Raw genomic sequence first — 14,743 nt, forward strand, 5'->3', positions numbered from 1 at the left:
AAGATCACTTTTTCTTAAACCCAGTTGAATTGCAACTTAATAATTGCGATATTTTTTAAGCATACCGCACACCGGCTTTAAAGGTGACGAAACTTAAAACTCAGATCCGTAATAAAATATAGATACTTGTGGTTCGTACAGATGAAAAGCAATTAATACAAAAACAGGTATTTATAACAATAGTTTTATAGTTAGGGAATATAATCATGAAGAATAAAATATCTGCGTACATATATATGGCAAAATGATCAAAAACAACATCTTCACTTACCCTCTCTTCTTCGCGTATCATCTCAGCAATTTCCGGCTTAATCTCCATTTCCTCATGATGACCCACCGACGATGTCAAATTCGGCGCACTACCTGAGGCTGCGCCACTTGCACCCGCACCCGCACCAGCAGCGCCAGCAGCCAACGAAGCGCCAAGCGCCGAAGCCATGGCGGCATGTGAATGTGCTGCAGCATGTAATTGATGTTGAGCGGCTAGCTGTTGGGCGGCAGCAGCGGCATGATGATGATGATGTGGATGGTGTGGATGATGTGGATTAACGCTGAGAGCAGCTGCTGCAGCAGCCGCCGCGGCAGGATGGGAATGTACATTCAAGGTGATGCCGCTTGTATTGGCGGCCGGTGAAGACATTGCGCCTTTGAGGCTGTTGGCCGACGGCAACGGTGGTGAACTGCTGCGACCAGACGAACGATACGACGAGTGGCCAGCGCCGGCATGCGATGTTGGTGTGCCCGGTGCATGCGGTGTTGTGCTGGTTGGCGTGGGTGTAGAGTTGCCGGATGATGGTGCAGCTGTCGAAAGCGTTATGGTGGTGGACTGTGAATTAGTTGAATTGCCACCAGCCGCTGTTGCATTGCCGCTGTTGGGATTTGGCGAAGCGAAAGGATTGCGTACAATGGTCGAAGTAGTCACGGCAACGGGTGGTGGTTGTGGCATGGCATCGGCATTAGCGTTGTTTGTTGCATCGCCGGCATTTGTAGTTGAATTTGCGCTACCGTCTCCCACATTGACAGTGACAGGTATTGCTGTGGTACCGCCAAAGCGCGTCATATTGTTGTCGGTGAAGAGCCCATCTCTAGAGCGTTTACGCTGACGCTGTGCGCTCAAATTCAAGTCAAGCGCTGCTACATGTGGATACGTTTTTTCGATCGCCGCATCCAACATGCGTGCGCGCTTCGGTTTCTGGCAACCATCTTCGCCACCGTCCGCATCGTCATCGCTCTCGCCGTCATCGGCGTCTTCATCGAAAATGGTCATGCGCTGTTCGGGCATCATGGGATGTGGTGCGGCCATACCATGTCCGCCGCTGGCGCTCACCTCAGCCAAACCGCGTATCTTTAACATTTCGGCAACTTTGAGCAGCGGATTTATCTGCTCTTGACTCACGTTGATCTCGCCCTTATACATGAACTCCATGATGGCCTTCAGCTCCTCCCATCGCACGTCGCGCATTATGATGATCGGATGTTGGCAAGGATTATCGTAGAAAAGCGCCTGGAAGTATGGCGAGCAAGCGGACAACACCATTTTGTGCGCTTTGATAGACTGACCCTCGCACGCAAGCGTCACATCGACGAAGGACTCATTTTGCAGCAGCTCATCGAAGACATTTGTCAAATTGGTTTGATAATTATTCCAGCGCAAACAGAATTGTTGTTGCTGTGCATTACTAGCCACCGCTGCTGCTGCTGCAGCAGCCAACTGTTTCTTGGACTTCAGACCTCCAATGGGCGAAATGGACTTGCGCGCTGCGGTTAGTGGTGTCGCGTTGGCCAAACTGGACTTTGCAAATTTCGATAAGCCCGCAGCCAGCGGCATATGTATGGATGCATCCAAGCCGCGTCGCTGCTCGAATTCAAACAATGCAGCGTTCATGCGCGACAGAAGCTCCGCCGAAGCCGAGTCTAAGCTGTGTCGGTGATGATCGGGCGAGGTGGGCAGCGAACGTGATTTCGGCAGCGGCACATCAACGCGCAAATCAGGATCATCGTCGAGCGCGCTGCTCAGGCCCACCACCTCACTGGTGGTGAATGGGCGTGGCGGTGGTGTTATGTCACCGCTCATCACAGCGCCGGCGCCCGTGCCTGCGCCTGTATTTTTGGGTGGCTGTTGTGTTGGTGGTTGCGCCTTGGCGCTTGTGTCAGCTGTTGTATCAGCATTGGTGGCGCTTGCAAACTCGTGCGCGTGCTGCTGCTGCTGCTGCTGTTGTTCCATGGCGTCTGCTTGTGGCGAAGCGGCTGGTGCAGCTGCTGTCGTATGCATTTCACTGGCCACTGTGTTGATGGTTAGCTCGTTATGTGCTTTTGGTGAGTTAACTAATTTGGCGTCAACAATGTTGTTGCTCACTTGAAATGGCGAGGATGTGGCGCATGCGCGTGCGCTCGCTTCTCCGTCGCTGATCTCGGACACTGGCGATTGATAGCTGGCAATTAAGCGTTCGGCTGTATCTGTATGTTTTTGTGTATAATCAATAATGTCTTTTGTCATATCCATTGTTGAAAGCGTTTTGGGGGTTTAATTTTTTTTTCAGTTTTTAAAACACGCGATGTTTTATGTAGTGCACATTTTTATACGAGTTTATGGGGTTTTTGTGCATTAATTGGTACGAGTACTGAATTTTTTTAATAGTCAAACTGTGTGTACATTTGTAATTGTATGTTTATGTCAATTTTCACTGAAATAAATACATATTTTAGTTGGGCTATGGCTCTTTAGACTTATGTGATAGTAAAACTTTGTTATCCTCTAAATAAGCGCAAAAAAAAAGTAAAAATTGTATATTTTTGGCAAATTATGTCATAATTTTTTTTTTATATCTTTCTTTGTTTTTCAAAATCATCAATCGTTGCGCTGCCGAATACCATGTCGTTTCATTTCTCGACATACATACATATGTATCAATTCATTATTTTGATATTTTTTCCTTTGAAAATCGTTCTACAAAACCTCTGCTTATGGTTTTTAATGATATGGTGATAATGGGAAAAATGTTAAAATCTCTCAGTTTACCAAATTTTATGAATTTGTAATGACGTATTTTCACTAGGAGTTGAAATGATAGAAAATGTTTGACATTTTAAAAATTGTATTTGGAAATAAACTTACACAACTTTTACATTAAAATATTTGTCATTTAATGCACGGCATAAGAATGTTGGAAGGAATTAATTAATGTCATTTTTCGGTAGCGGCCTAATTTCACTTTTGAGAATGAATTATGTATGCCCGCGCGGTCTAATTTAATTTTTTTTATTGCGATCTTAATACACGCGGCCATAATTCACAGAGCCCACAAGCATCTTAGTGAAAAAACCTAATACAATTCTTTTATAAAGATCCCTTTTTTGAGCATAAATAATCTTAAACTAGTCAAAGAGCCGGAAAAAAAATTTAGTGATATTCAAAATAAATAACGTGTGAACGGTTCTTAATATAACAAAAAGTGTTGAAAAGTTTAGTAAGACTTTTTAAAACTTCTGTGGTAAAATGCAACAAACCCTATTATTTCTTAAGAGAACATATTTTTGAAGCAAAAGCAACTGCTACTTTTATGCCGAATTTCCACTTGGCATTGAAATTACAACAAATGCGTGCATTACACAAATATCATGTGGCAACAGACTCAATCAGACAGTTAGTCATTATTAACGTGACGACACAAGTTGTTTTAATGGACAACTTTGCCATTAAATCTTATGATATTCAATGCACAGTGTAAATACGGCATTACAAAATAAAATACATTATTCCCTTTTGCTGCCTAAAAAATCTATAACTCAGCAAGTTTATGAATTATATGAATAAGTTTCAATAATATGTTAAATTTATCAGTCGAAATTTGCAAGCTAACAAGTAATTTTTAAGCAAAAAACTAAACCGACTTCAATTCTCATAAAAAAATTTAAGATTATCGTTAATTTCTTCACGATCCAATTATCGGATCTAAACAAACCACCCCTGAGGTACCACCTTTCCGATGAAAAGAATTATTGAAATCGGTTAACGTGGTCCAAAGTTATGCGGTACCATACATAAAACAAAAAAAATATTCCTCCTTCTTTTTGTGAAGCCAGTTAAAAATAAGCCGAATGTTTGCGATTCTTAAAATGGGCGGCATATTAATACATATAGCTTCGTAATAAATAATTTATGCTTTTAAAACGTTGAGAATTTTTTTTTCAATGACTAAAGTGGACTTTTTTTTGTTGAAAGTATTTGTGACATATTGGGTACGTTCAGAAGGCGCAGAAGTTGAGCGCAACCGTTGCTAAAAAAATCAGTGATCGTAATGCGTCTTCTGAACGGTTTGATACATTAGCTGTCAAATTCAAAACACACAACATGTTGTCTCAAATGATTATAAAAATATTACGATCATCTAACACGCAACTGTTCAGTTGATCAGAAATATAAAGCAACGCGTTCAGAAGGTGCAATCGCAGCAGTTACTGAGCTGTTTCGCCTTCTGAACGTGCCCATTGGTAGAAGTTTTGAAACAGCTTTAATGCAAGTATTTTACATTTACATTTTTCTATCTCCACAGACTTCACAGTATTTTCAACGATATTCAGCTTACAGATAATTTCGCTTACAGATACATGTATAGGATCAAACTTTAGTAGGAATTTTGAAAAGGAGTAATTGTTTTGCTCTAAACAAAAATTTTTTTTAACTCATTTTTTTGCAAATAATGCTCCCCAAAAATCAGTTTTTCTGTCTGTAAAAACTGTTTACCAATTTCTTTCAAAGCGTTTGCTCACAAATTTTTAGAAGTGGCAGAAGCAGATATTACCCACTCACATATAACGCCACTTAAAAAAAATATGTAAACTGTGCTTTGGAAATGCAACTACAGTACGCCCTTGGTAAAAACAACTATCGTTAAAGCAAAAAAAAATGGGCTCATGAAAAGATCTTGTACCTAGGAAGGAGGTATAAAATCCTGGACCACAGATATATAGTTGAACCACAGTTCAGGCATATATTTTCCAACGATCTTTTTTATAGGCAGCGACACACAAAGAGATAAATTTCAAAAAATGCAAAGCAGGGCCAAACGATTCATTTTGAGCGAGCGGTATGACACATACATACAGGAAATGATCGTAGATAGTTCGGCATGGAATGAAGTCCTTTCCATCCATTCAAGAAGTGCAAAATCCACAAGAATAATTTTTTTTTTTTAATTCATACAGAATTCTGGAAAATGCAAGAAATACTAAAAATATTTCATCGAAATTTTCAATTTTTCAATTCGATTTCTTGGAAGAAAATGTGCGACACCCTCGGCAGAAAAAATTCTTAAAAATTTACGGTAGTTTATAGAGACTTGAAACTTCCTACTAAAATTTAATGCGCTACAAAAGTGCACACATTTTCTACGAAATTGAATTGAAAATTTGAAAACTTCGATGAAAATTTCTTGCATTTTCGTGAGTTCTGTATGAAATAAAAAAAAGTATTATTCTTGTGGATTTAAATAAACTATATTTTTATAAAAAAAAAATTAAGAAAATTTGGTATTGAAAATATAAAAAAAAAATCGTCAAAACGTCAGGGTATGCATATCTTTGACGCTGACCGTATGTACATATATGTGTACACTAATAGGTCATATGACTTGAATAAATAAAACACTTCAACTAAAGCAACACCCGAATATTTATGTTTAGTGACTACGTTATTGCAGGTTTTCACAAAAACTAAGCCTGGTAAATGCAGTTTTTCTTCCACAATTTTTTGTTATACCCTTCACGAAGAAAAAATAATAGGTTAACTTTGGTCTGCAGTATGTAAGTACGTATGTATCTTTTAAAATGAATAAATATAGCGAATAAGAACTCTTACTTAATTTTATGATGAACAAAAAGGCTTTACTTATCTTCCATAATTTCCCATCCGATTTGAGTCTCAATACTTTTGTGACTCAACTATTGCAACAACATCAATCAATACAACAGCCCTAAATTTTATCGGTTTCTTTTATCAGGGGCGTACTGTACTTTAACTTTCAGTATAAAAATTACATTTTAAAATTTTATAAAATTGTATCTTTTATCAATTCTTTTAAGTTTAAAAAAGTTTTAATATTTTAAAACTAAATAAAAATTTTTACATGCAATTTTTTTCAAATTTATATTTTAAATTTGCTCTCCATTGAAAACATTTAAAATATATTTATTTTCTTTTTGAGGCATGTACCTACTAGATAATGCGAAATTAGAAAAAACAATTATTTTTTTCTTACCAATTTAAAAATGGTGACTTATTTGCCTCAAAATTGTTTTAAAAAAAATATTATTTTTAAAATTATATATCTTGCGTAAAAAAAGGATGAATTATTTGGCTCCAAATTGTTAAAAAAAAACCTATAATTAAAAACAAATATATTTTTAAAATTATATATCTTGCGTAAAACTTTATAAATTTTTTTCTTTTAGATAAAAAGAAACCAAAAAATAAATATTATTTATTATAAAATATTATAATTATTTTTTTTTTTACCATTTTGAATAAGGTGAATCTTGCGGCTCATAATCGTTAACAAAAAAACTATACTTTAAAAAGTATTATTTTTAAAATAAAAATTTCTTAGTAAAATTTTATAAAACGCTTTTTATTTTTTACAAAGTCTGCAAGTAAAAAATACGCTCTCTTTTAACTTTTTCCACTTAATCCACGCAAAACTCTTTTTCAAACAACTAACTTTGCGCAAAACTAAATGCACGACAACAAAAAAGGCAAACTAATGTCTTCAAGAAAAAAAGCTATAAAAAAATCGTGTACCTAAGCAGCAACGACAACAGTATCTGATAGCAACAAAAGCACACGCACAAACATCAACGGTTTAGCACCTTACGCGTTGCTGGGAGAAGGTGCGAATTGTCTGTCGACCAGCTGCGACCGCAAAAGCAAAGGCAAAGTTGCCTCCGATAGCTGTGAATACAAAATAAAAATTCATATAAATTTGATTTGGTTGAGCTGCTCTGGCACCGCAACTTCTCCCCCTTAGTCCCTCCACTAGCTTCTACTTAGCAGATCGAGCACAAGCACATAGCCGCTGCCTGCGCACGCATTATGTTGCTTGCTGTCAGCTCGCCGCTAACAGTGCGAGTGCGGCGTTGAGCTATTTTTCCGCCTGATTGCTGGCTGCTGGGTTGGAGTTTTCTGATGGTGGTGCTTTCTGTTGCAGCTGTTTTTGCTGCTTCGTTATTTATTAATTTTATTTTAATGTTATTTATATTAATTATGTATGTAGCGAAATGTGTTAATACATATGTATGTATGTAAATATGTATGTAAATATCTATGTATGTAGGCAAACTTGAATATGCCGTAATTGTGAGTTGCAAAGGGTGGGGCTGTTCGCCGAATTATAGCATAATACACATTTCTGTACATCTTTTTGTATGTATGTACGTTAGGGTGCCCATCGAAAATGCTATTTTTTTTTTTGAAATTTCAAGATCCTACCCCCTAATTTTATTCGTTTTTATGAGAAATATTATTGCCTATTTCTATAGATTTTTTAAAGGTCATTTAGAGGTCGCGACCTATCGATTTAGGTCAGAAATTTTTACGCGATTGCAATAAATGAGGTATCAGTTTATTTGAAAATATATTTAATTTTAGATAGTGCTCCATATTTTGAAATCGTAGAAATTATCGATGGTCAAAATTTAAAAAATTAAGAGAAATATGGGTCGTAAAAAATCCCAACAAGCCTAGTCCGACAACAGATCATATTCGATCTTTGAAATCGAATCAATAATAGTCATTCAAAAACTCATAAACCTACAAAATCGTATTTTGTGACCTAAATCGATAGGTCGCGACTTCTAAAAAATCTATAAAAATAGGCAATAATATTTCTCATATAAACTAATCAAGTTAGGGGGTAGGGTCTTGAAATTTCCAAAAAAAAGCATTTTCGATGGGCACCCTAATGTACATACGTATGTAACAAACTCACGCACTTTAATGCACGCACACACATTCACCACGCCACTCGCTTATTCACAAATAAATAAATGTGGAGACACATAAAAATAAATTGCTGCTACTGCTGCTACTTCTACTTTTGCTGTTTTTGCTGCCACCACCACCACCACCGCCAAGGAGTGGCATCGTGGCGCGGTGTTGTTGTTATTGCTAGCTTTGGCCCTCATGTATGCCAATAATTTCTTTTATTTATTTATTTTATTTATTTAATTTATTAATGTTGCTTCTGCTGCGCTGCTGTTGGCATCTGCTCTTCCTACATATGTATGTATGTATGTATGTATTTATGTATGTAGCACACAATTTCGGCGATTCTTCGGTGGTTAAGTATGTATGAGCGGAGAGTGCTGGTTGCCTTTATATTGCTTTTATTATTATTATATTTATTACTTTTCATTTTTGTTGTTGTCTATCTTATTTGCCTTGTGTTATTTTTGTTGGAAAGTCCTTTGCGAATACATTTTTCGTACATGTATTTGGATGGTTGTTTGTAATTTTTTCGTATGCTTGTTTTCACATACATACATATTTACGTATGAATGTATGTGCATACATATTTTATGGCCGCATACTTATGTATACAATATATGTGCATATTAATATTTACTTAAGTACGGTTGAACACAACAAATTTCTTTTATTTGTGTAAGTATCGGAAGTCTGCTAATTTTTCGCCTTCTTCCTTCTTTATCTTTCCTTGTGCGGTTGCTAGCTGCCCCTTCTGTGGCGTTTAATTACTGCGTGCATTCGCAGGCGAATTGGCCGCATTTGGGATGCCAACGTTTAATTGTTTGTCTTTAATGATCGATTATTTTTTTACAGTAAACAAATTTTTAATTAATGAAAGTTGATAGTTAAAAGATTAATAAATTAAATTAATTGGTTATTTTAAAAAATCGATAACTCATAACGGGTGATTTTTTTGAGGTTAGGATTTTCATGCATTAGTATTTGACAGATCACGTGGGATTTCAGACATGGTGTCAAAGAGAAAGATGCTCAGTATGCTTTGAAATTTCATCATGAATAGACTTACTAACGAGCAACGCTTGCAAATCATTGAATTTTATTACCAAAATCAGTGTTCGGTTCGAAATGTGTTTCGCGCTTTACGTCCGATTTATGGTCTACATAATCGACCAAGTGAGCAAACAATTAATGCGATTGTGACCAAGTTTCGCACTCAGTTTACTTTATTGGACATTAAACCAACCACACGAATGCGTACAGTGCGTACAGAAGAGAATATTGCGTCTGTTTCTGAGAGTGTTGCTGAAGACCGTGAAATGTCGATTCGTCGCCGTTCGCAGCAATTGGGTTTGTGTTATTCGACCACATGGGAGATTTTACGCAAAGATCTTGGTGTAAAACCGTATAAAATACAGCTCGTGCAAGAACTGAAGCCGAACGATCTGCCACAACGTCGAATTTTCAGTGAATGGGCCCTAGAAAAGTTGGCAGAAAATCCGCTTTTTTATCGACAAATTTTGTTCAGCGATGAGGCTCATTTCTGGTTGAATGGCTTCGTAAATAAGCAAAATTGCCGCATTTGGAGTGAAGAGCAACCAGAAGCCGTTCAAGAACTGCCCATGCATCCCGAAAATGCACTGTTTGGTGTGGTTTGTACGCTGGTGGAATCATTGGACCGTATTTTTTCAAAGATGCTGTTGGACGCAACGTTACGGTGAATGGCGATCGCTATCGTTCGATGCTAACAAACTTTTTGTTGCCAAAAATGGAAGAACTGAACTTGGTTGACATGTGGTTTCAACAAGATGGCGCTACATGCCACACAGCTCGCGATTCTATGGCCATTTTGAGGGAAAACTTCGGAGAACAATTCATCTCAAGAAATGGACCGGTAAGTTGGCCACCAAGATCATGCGATTTGACGCCTTTAGACTATTTTTTGTGGGGCTACGTCAAGTCTAAAGTCTACAGAAATAAGCCAGCAACTATTCCAGCTTTGGAAGACAACATTTCCGAAGAAATTCGGGCTATTCCGGCCGAAATGCTCGAAAAAGTTGCCCAAAATTGGACTTTCCGAATGGACCACCTAAGACGCAGCCGCGGTCAACATTTAAATGAAATTATCTTCAAAAAGTAAATGTCATGGACCAATCTAACGTTTCAAATAAAGAACCGATGAGATTTTGCAAATTTTATGCGTTTTTTTTTTAAAAAAAAGTTATCAAGCTCTTAAAAAATCACCCGTTACATAGTTTTTTGTTTCAACATATTTTATGAAAAACTTAGATGAATAGATTATTAAAAAATCGATAAACAATTATTTTTCAGTTTAATCAAACCAATGGAATCGATAATTTGGAGTCATTTAAAACTATTTGGTATAAACGATGACGCATGCGCAAAATTGTTCCCCCACTTTTCGAACCAATTTTAGTGTCTATAGAAGCGGTGATCAGCATTTGGATTAATCGTTTCTTATTAATGACCAACCGATTATTTTTTGATTAGTCGATTATTAAAAGAGCGATCATCGATTATTATGTTGACTTTAGCGAATTTAGAAGTGAATTTAGCCGATTATTTAAAAATCAATAATCGACTATTTTTTATGTTATATAACAAATTTAGATTAATCGATTATTTGGAAAAGCCATTTAAGCAAACTTTTAAGTCGTTTTAAAAAATGTTTGCAAAATCAATTAAGCATTACCAACCAATTTTTAACCGACTTCACAAAAACGAGAAGGTTATAAATTCGTCGAAATATATATATAATTTTGTTTTATGTATGTTACTGCAAAACTTTGGACCATAATTCCTTTTTTAAAGGAAAGGTGTTACCTCACAGGTGGTCCCAAACTAATTTGGTTTAAATCCAATCATTGGATCATGAAGAAATTAGCGATAATCTTACATTTTTATATGAGAATTGAAGTGGGGTTTCTTTTTTGCCTAAAAATTACTTGTAGTTTTTATCTTACACAATTACCATTAATTCCTGGCTTTCTATAAACTAAAATTCACTTTTTTATTTAAACAAAATAAACATCATTCGCTTATTTTAAGAACCCAAAAATCTATTTTTTTTATTTAATGAAAATCTTTGAAAGCAACCTAATTAAAACTTACTTTATTTACTATTTTAAAAACTAAAATAACGACTATTTTCTATTTTCTAATTTTGAGATTCACGACTAAATTATTTCCTCTCTCACAAAAAAAAAAAAAATGTTTGTCATTTCACGAGTTCGTATGTTTATTTCTATGCGATTATTAAGCCGAAATTTCCAAACAAAAAGGGTTAAAGCAACATTTTTTTTCTTAATTCTTTTTAAATTCTCTTTTAAAAAGTGTTTTATTATTTTTAACAAATTCCACTATAGTGCATTACTTTTTTCTGGAAGAATTTTGGACCTCGTCGTGGAAGAAATTTGCTTCGTTTTATTTTAGAAACTTGGTTTTCAAAAAAATTATCGATAAACTGCATTTTTATATGTCAATTTATTTATCAATCGAGCTTTACTCTTGTTAGTTATCGAATTTATAGCCGATTGAAATTCCTGTCAAGCCGATTTATTTCTTTTGTAATCGATTTCTGAATTTTTTGTAATCGATTTATCGATCAAAGTTATTTTTTTTTGTTATGCCAATGAAAGCTACAATTCCGAAAATTTAGATATTTATAATTGAATATTCGATTATTCGTTTAAATTTATTTGTTTTCAGCCCTATTGAAGCTGCAATTTATGTATTTACTTGATCAAGCAATGATTTTTAGTGCACAAAAACAACAATTAAAGTTAGCTCTGCCACGCCGCATAAAAGTTAGTAAAAATATTTACTCTAAAGTTGTGTGTTTGGCATTCTGCTTGGGGTCCTTTTCAGTGCTATTATTATTATTTTTTCATTAATAGTTTGGATTCGATTTGATTTTTAGCTTTGCCGCTGACTTTTATGTTCATTATACGCTCCCACATATGTATGTGTCTCCTCAGAAGAGCCATATTAACATTTTTTTTTTTTTTAATTTAAAATAAATTTGAGGCAAAATATTTTTTTCTTGCACGTGAAGTGCATTCCGTCAATGCCAAATTTCCTTTTTCTCAACAATATTTGCATTTCCATAGATTTTTGTTTCTTTCCACCTGCTTCCTATATAAATTTCTCGTTTATAAGGGAACATCTCTCCATAAAAACAAGTTTCTAGTAGTTTCCAAGAAATAGTTTCCATTATTAGTTCTTCGCGTAAAAATTTCTTTGCTATGCTTGGCTAGTGCAAATTTTTTTCAGATCACAAAAATAATCGCATCCTTTCACGCTCTAGCTGTGAGTATGTAACTACGTATCTACAAACGCTTAATCCTTCGAGGGTCAGTGGCTAACGTCGCTGACACAAAAACTTGTGTATATATATTTATGTATGTATGTGTCTTGCATATTTAACGCTTACTGAGCAAATTTCTTGTTACATATGTACATACTTCAACAACAATTTTATCACCAGCCACTTTGAATTCTTTGTGCTTTGCGCATTCTGCTCGACTTCTTATAGGTACACTTTCTTTTTCGTAGCCAGCGCAACATTAATACTAATTAATGTTTCTCCAACTCGTCTGCTTGGATGTACTATGTATGTATGTAAGTATGTATATTATGTAACACACCGCGTCGGAAATCCGACTTTCACATCTTAGTATCCTTTACTGCTTGGCGCCTTTTCTTTAGCAAAAAAAAAAAAAACAAAAAAAACGAAGAAAGAAAACTTTCGTCTTTTATTTACTTCTTTTTCTGCTTCTTATGCGTCTGCTGTGTCCTTTCAACAGACGTACATAGATATTTCTTTATGTCTGTATTTTCACTGAGCTGCTGTTGAGTAGCTCCACTTGGTGGCTGTGTGGGTTGGCAGCGGCGTCCCCATCTTTCAACTTTTGCGTCTGCGAAGAAAGCAAAATTACGTTTGTATGTATGTTTGTATGCAGGTACGCGCGCGCTTCAACAGCAACTACAATAACCGTTATAATAATGAGGCGAGCGTGTATGAAAGTAAGGACATCCGGCTCTACGTCAAGGCTGTAGAGATGGAGATGGGATGAGTTTGGCGTTGAGGTTGAGGTTGAGGTTGAGGTTGAGGCTGAGGCTGTATGAAGCGAGGTGGTGGGTGGGTGGTTTGGTACAACAAGGCGTCGCGACGTTGGGTTAACACAGCGGCAAGGCGCACGTAAACACGTTTATAATATGCAGCAACAACAACAACAAACCCAAATATCAGCATCGAAAGCAGCAGCAGCAATACTACATATTTAAATAAAAAAAAAAATGATAAAAAAACAAGGAGAAAACAATGCGCGCAGCACACACAAAAAAAAACAAGAAAAAAAACAAAAGGAACCTGCTGAACGACAATGGCAACGGCAAGAACGATAACAACAACAACAACGATTGTACACATTAAGGAGCCTGGGTGGCGGAAGCAGGCGCACAACGTTGGCAAACTGAAGTGTAATAAATTAATAAATTACAAATTTGTTGCGCGCTGCAACGCGTTGCTGCTGGTGGAAAATGCTGTGGAAACTTTTTCACTGCTGCTGTTCACAGCTTTTTACTGCTGCGCTTGCTTTTTCTGCGCGCATTAATTTAAGTTTTATTTATACGTTTTGTTTCTTTTTTTTGTGTTGCACTCATTTATTTATATTTATTATTTGTATGTATGTACGAGTACTACGAGCATTATGTTCTGAAAATCGATTTTCGCCATTTGCGTTGCGCATAAATAATCACTTTTTCACTCAGTTTTCTTATAGAAAGTTTGGTGTGTGTGTGTGTGGTGCAGCACAAGAAAATTGTATGCACTTAAAAGTTTTTTTTTTGCAGTTAAAGTATTTTTTTTAGTACTATTTTTTTTTATTATTATAAATTTAATATTTATATTTTCATATTTTTTGGGTTTTTTTTACTCTGCACGCTAATTTGCACTGTCAATTCTGTCACTTGCACAGTTTATTTATTTTTTAAAATTTGTATTTCTTTCTAATAACTTATTTATTTTTGTTTTCTTACACAATTAAAAATTCATATCGCTTCCGCAATTGAAAATTTTCGTCCGCATATAGCACAAAAAATACCTAAACACTTGCAACGCGTTCGTTACTCATTCACAAATTGTTTGCGCGCGGTCGATTGGGCGCCGTTCAATCAACAAAACAGTTGCTGTTCATATGTAGATCATAACATCAAATCAGCAGTAGAAATCAAATCACTACTACACACTTTTCTTCACACTCTCGTCGGCATTGATTCTAGTATTTCAATTCAATCGGACGAACGACACGATACAACAGTTGAATGCGAACTGAACTCGCGTACGTGAATAAAACTCAATGTTTGCGGTTGTACGTGGATCCAAAATGCAGCTCGCTGCGTCGTCAACAGCGCTGCCGGCTTGCCTGTCGGCCTACCCAGCGAACGCACACATTCGCAGCATTTCGTCGTTGTGTGCCCCGCGTACTCAGCACAGCTGATGCGCTGTGTGTGTGTGTGTATGTTGGTGTTGGTATGCGTGAGCAGCAGCGGAAAACCATTTCTTTGTATGTGTTTGGGGGCCTTTGCTGTTATTTTCTCACACACGCTCTCGCCCACTTTCTCTCACGCTGCCTCTCTGCCAACAACACTACATTGCTGCTGCAAACTCATTCGGCTACCGCCGCCAACTCATTCTGCTGCTGCCGTCGCCTCTGGTGCATTTTAGAAATTGGGGGTGTGTAT

At 36.4% G+C, this 14,743-nt stretch overlaps 1 protein-coding gene across 1 annotated transcript in view; it reads right to left on the reverse strand.

Annotated features, from left to right (window-relative positions):
* The window catches only part of LOC118747687 (protein bric-a-brac 2), a gene marked incomplete at its 3' end in the record, with an annotated part of 138,856 nt that extends 124,542 nt beyond the window's left edge, over positions 1-14,314 (reverse strand). Inside the window, 2 exon segments of the mRNA XM_036481757.1 lie at positions 272-2,684; positions 13,501-14,314. Of these exon segments, the coding sequence (XP_036337650.1) occupies positions 272-2,503 (2,232 nt within the window).
* Positions 14,315-14,743: the final 429 nt, after the last annotated feature.

The sequence above is a fragment of the Rhagoletis pomonella genome, unplaced genomic scaffold (genome assembly GCF_013731165.1).
Source record: "Rhagoletis pomonella isolate Grant_MI unplaced genomic scaffold, Rhpom_1.0 Rhpom_scaffold_00012, whole genome shotgun sequence".
Lineage (NCBI taxonomy): Eukaryota > Metazoa > Arthropoda > Insecta > Diptera > Tephritidae > Rhagoletis > Rhagoletis pomonella.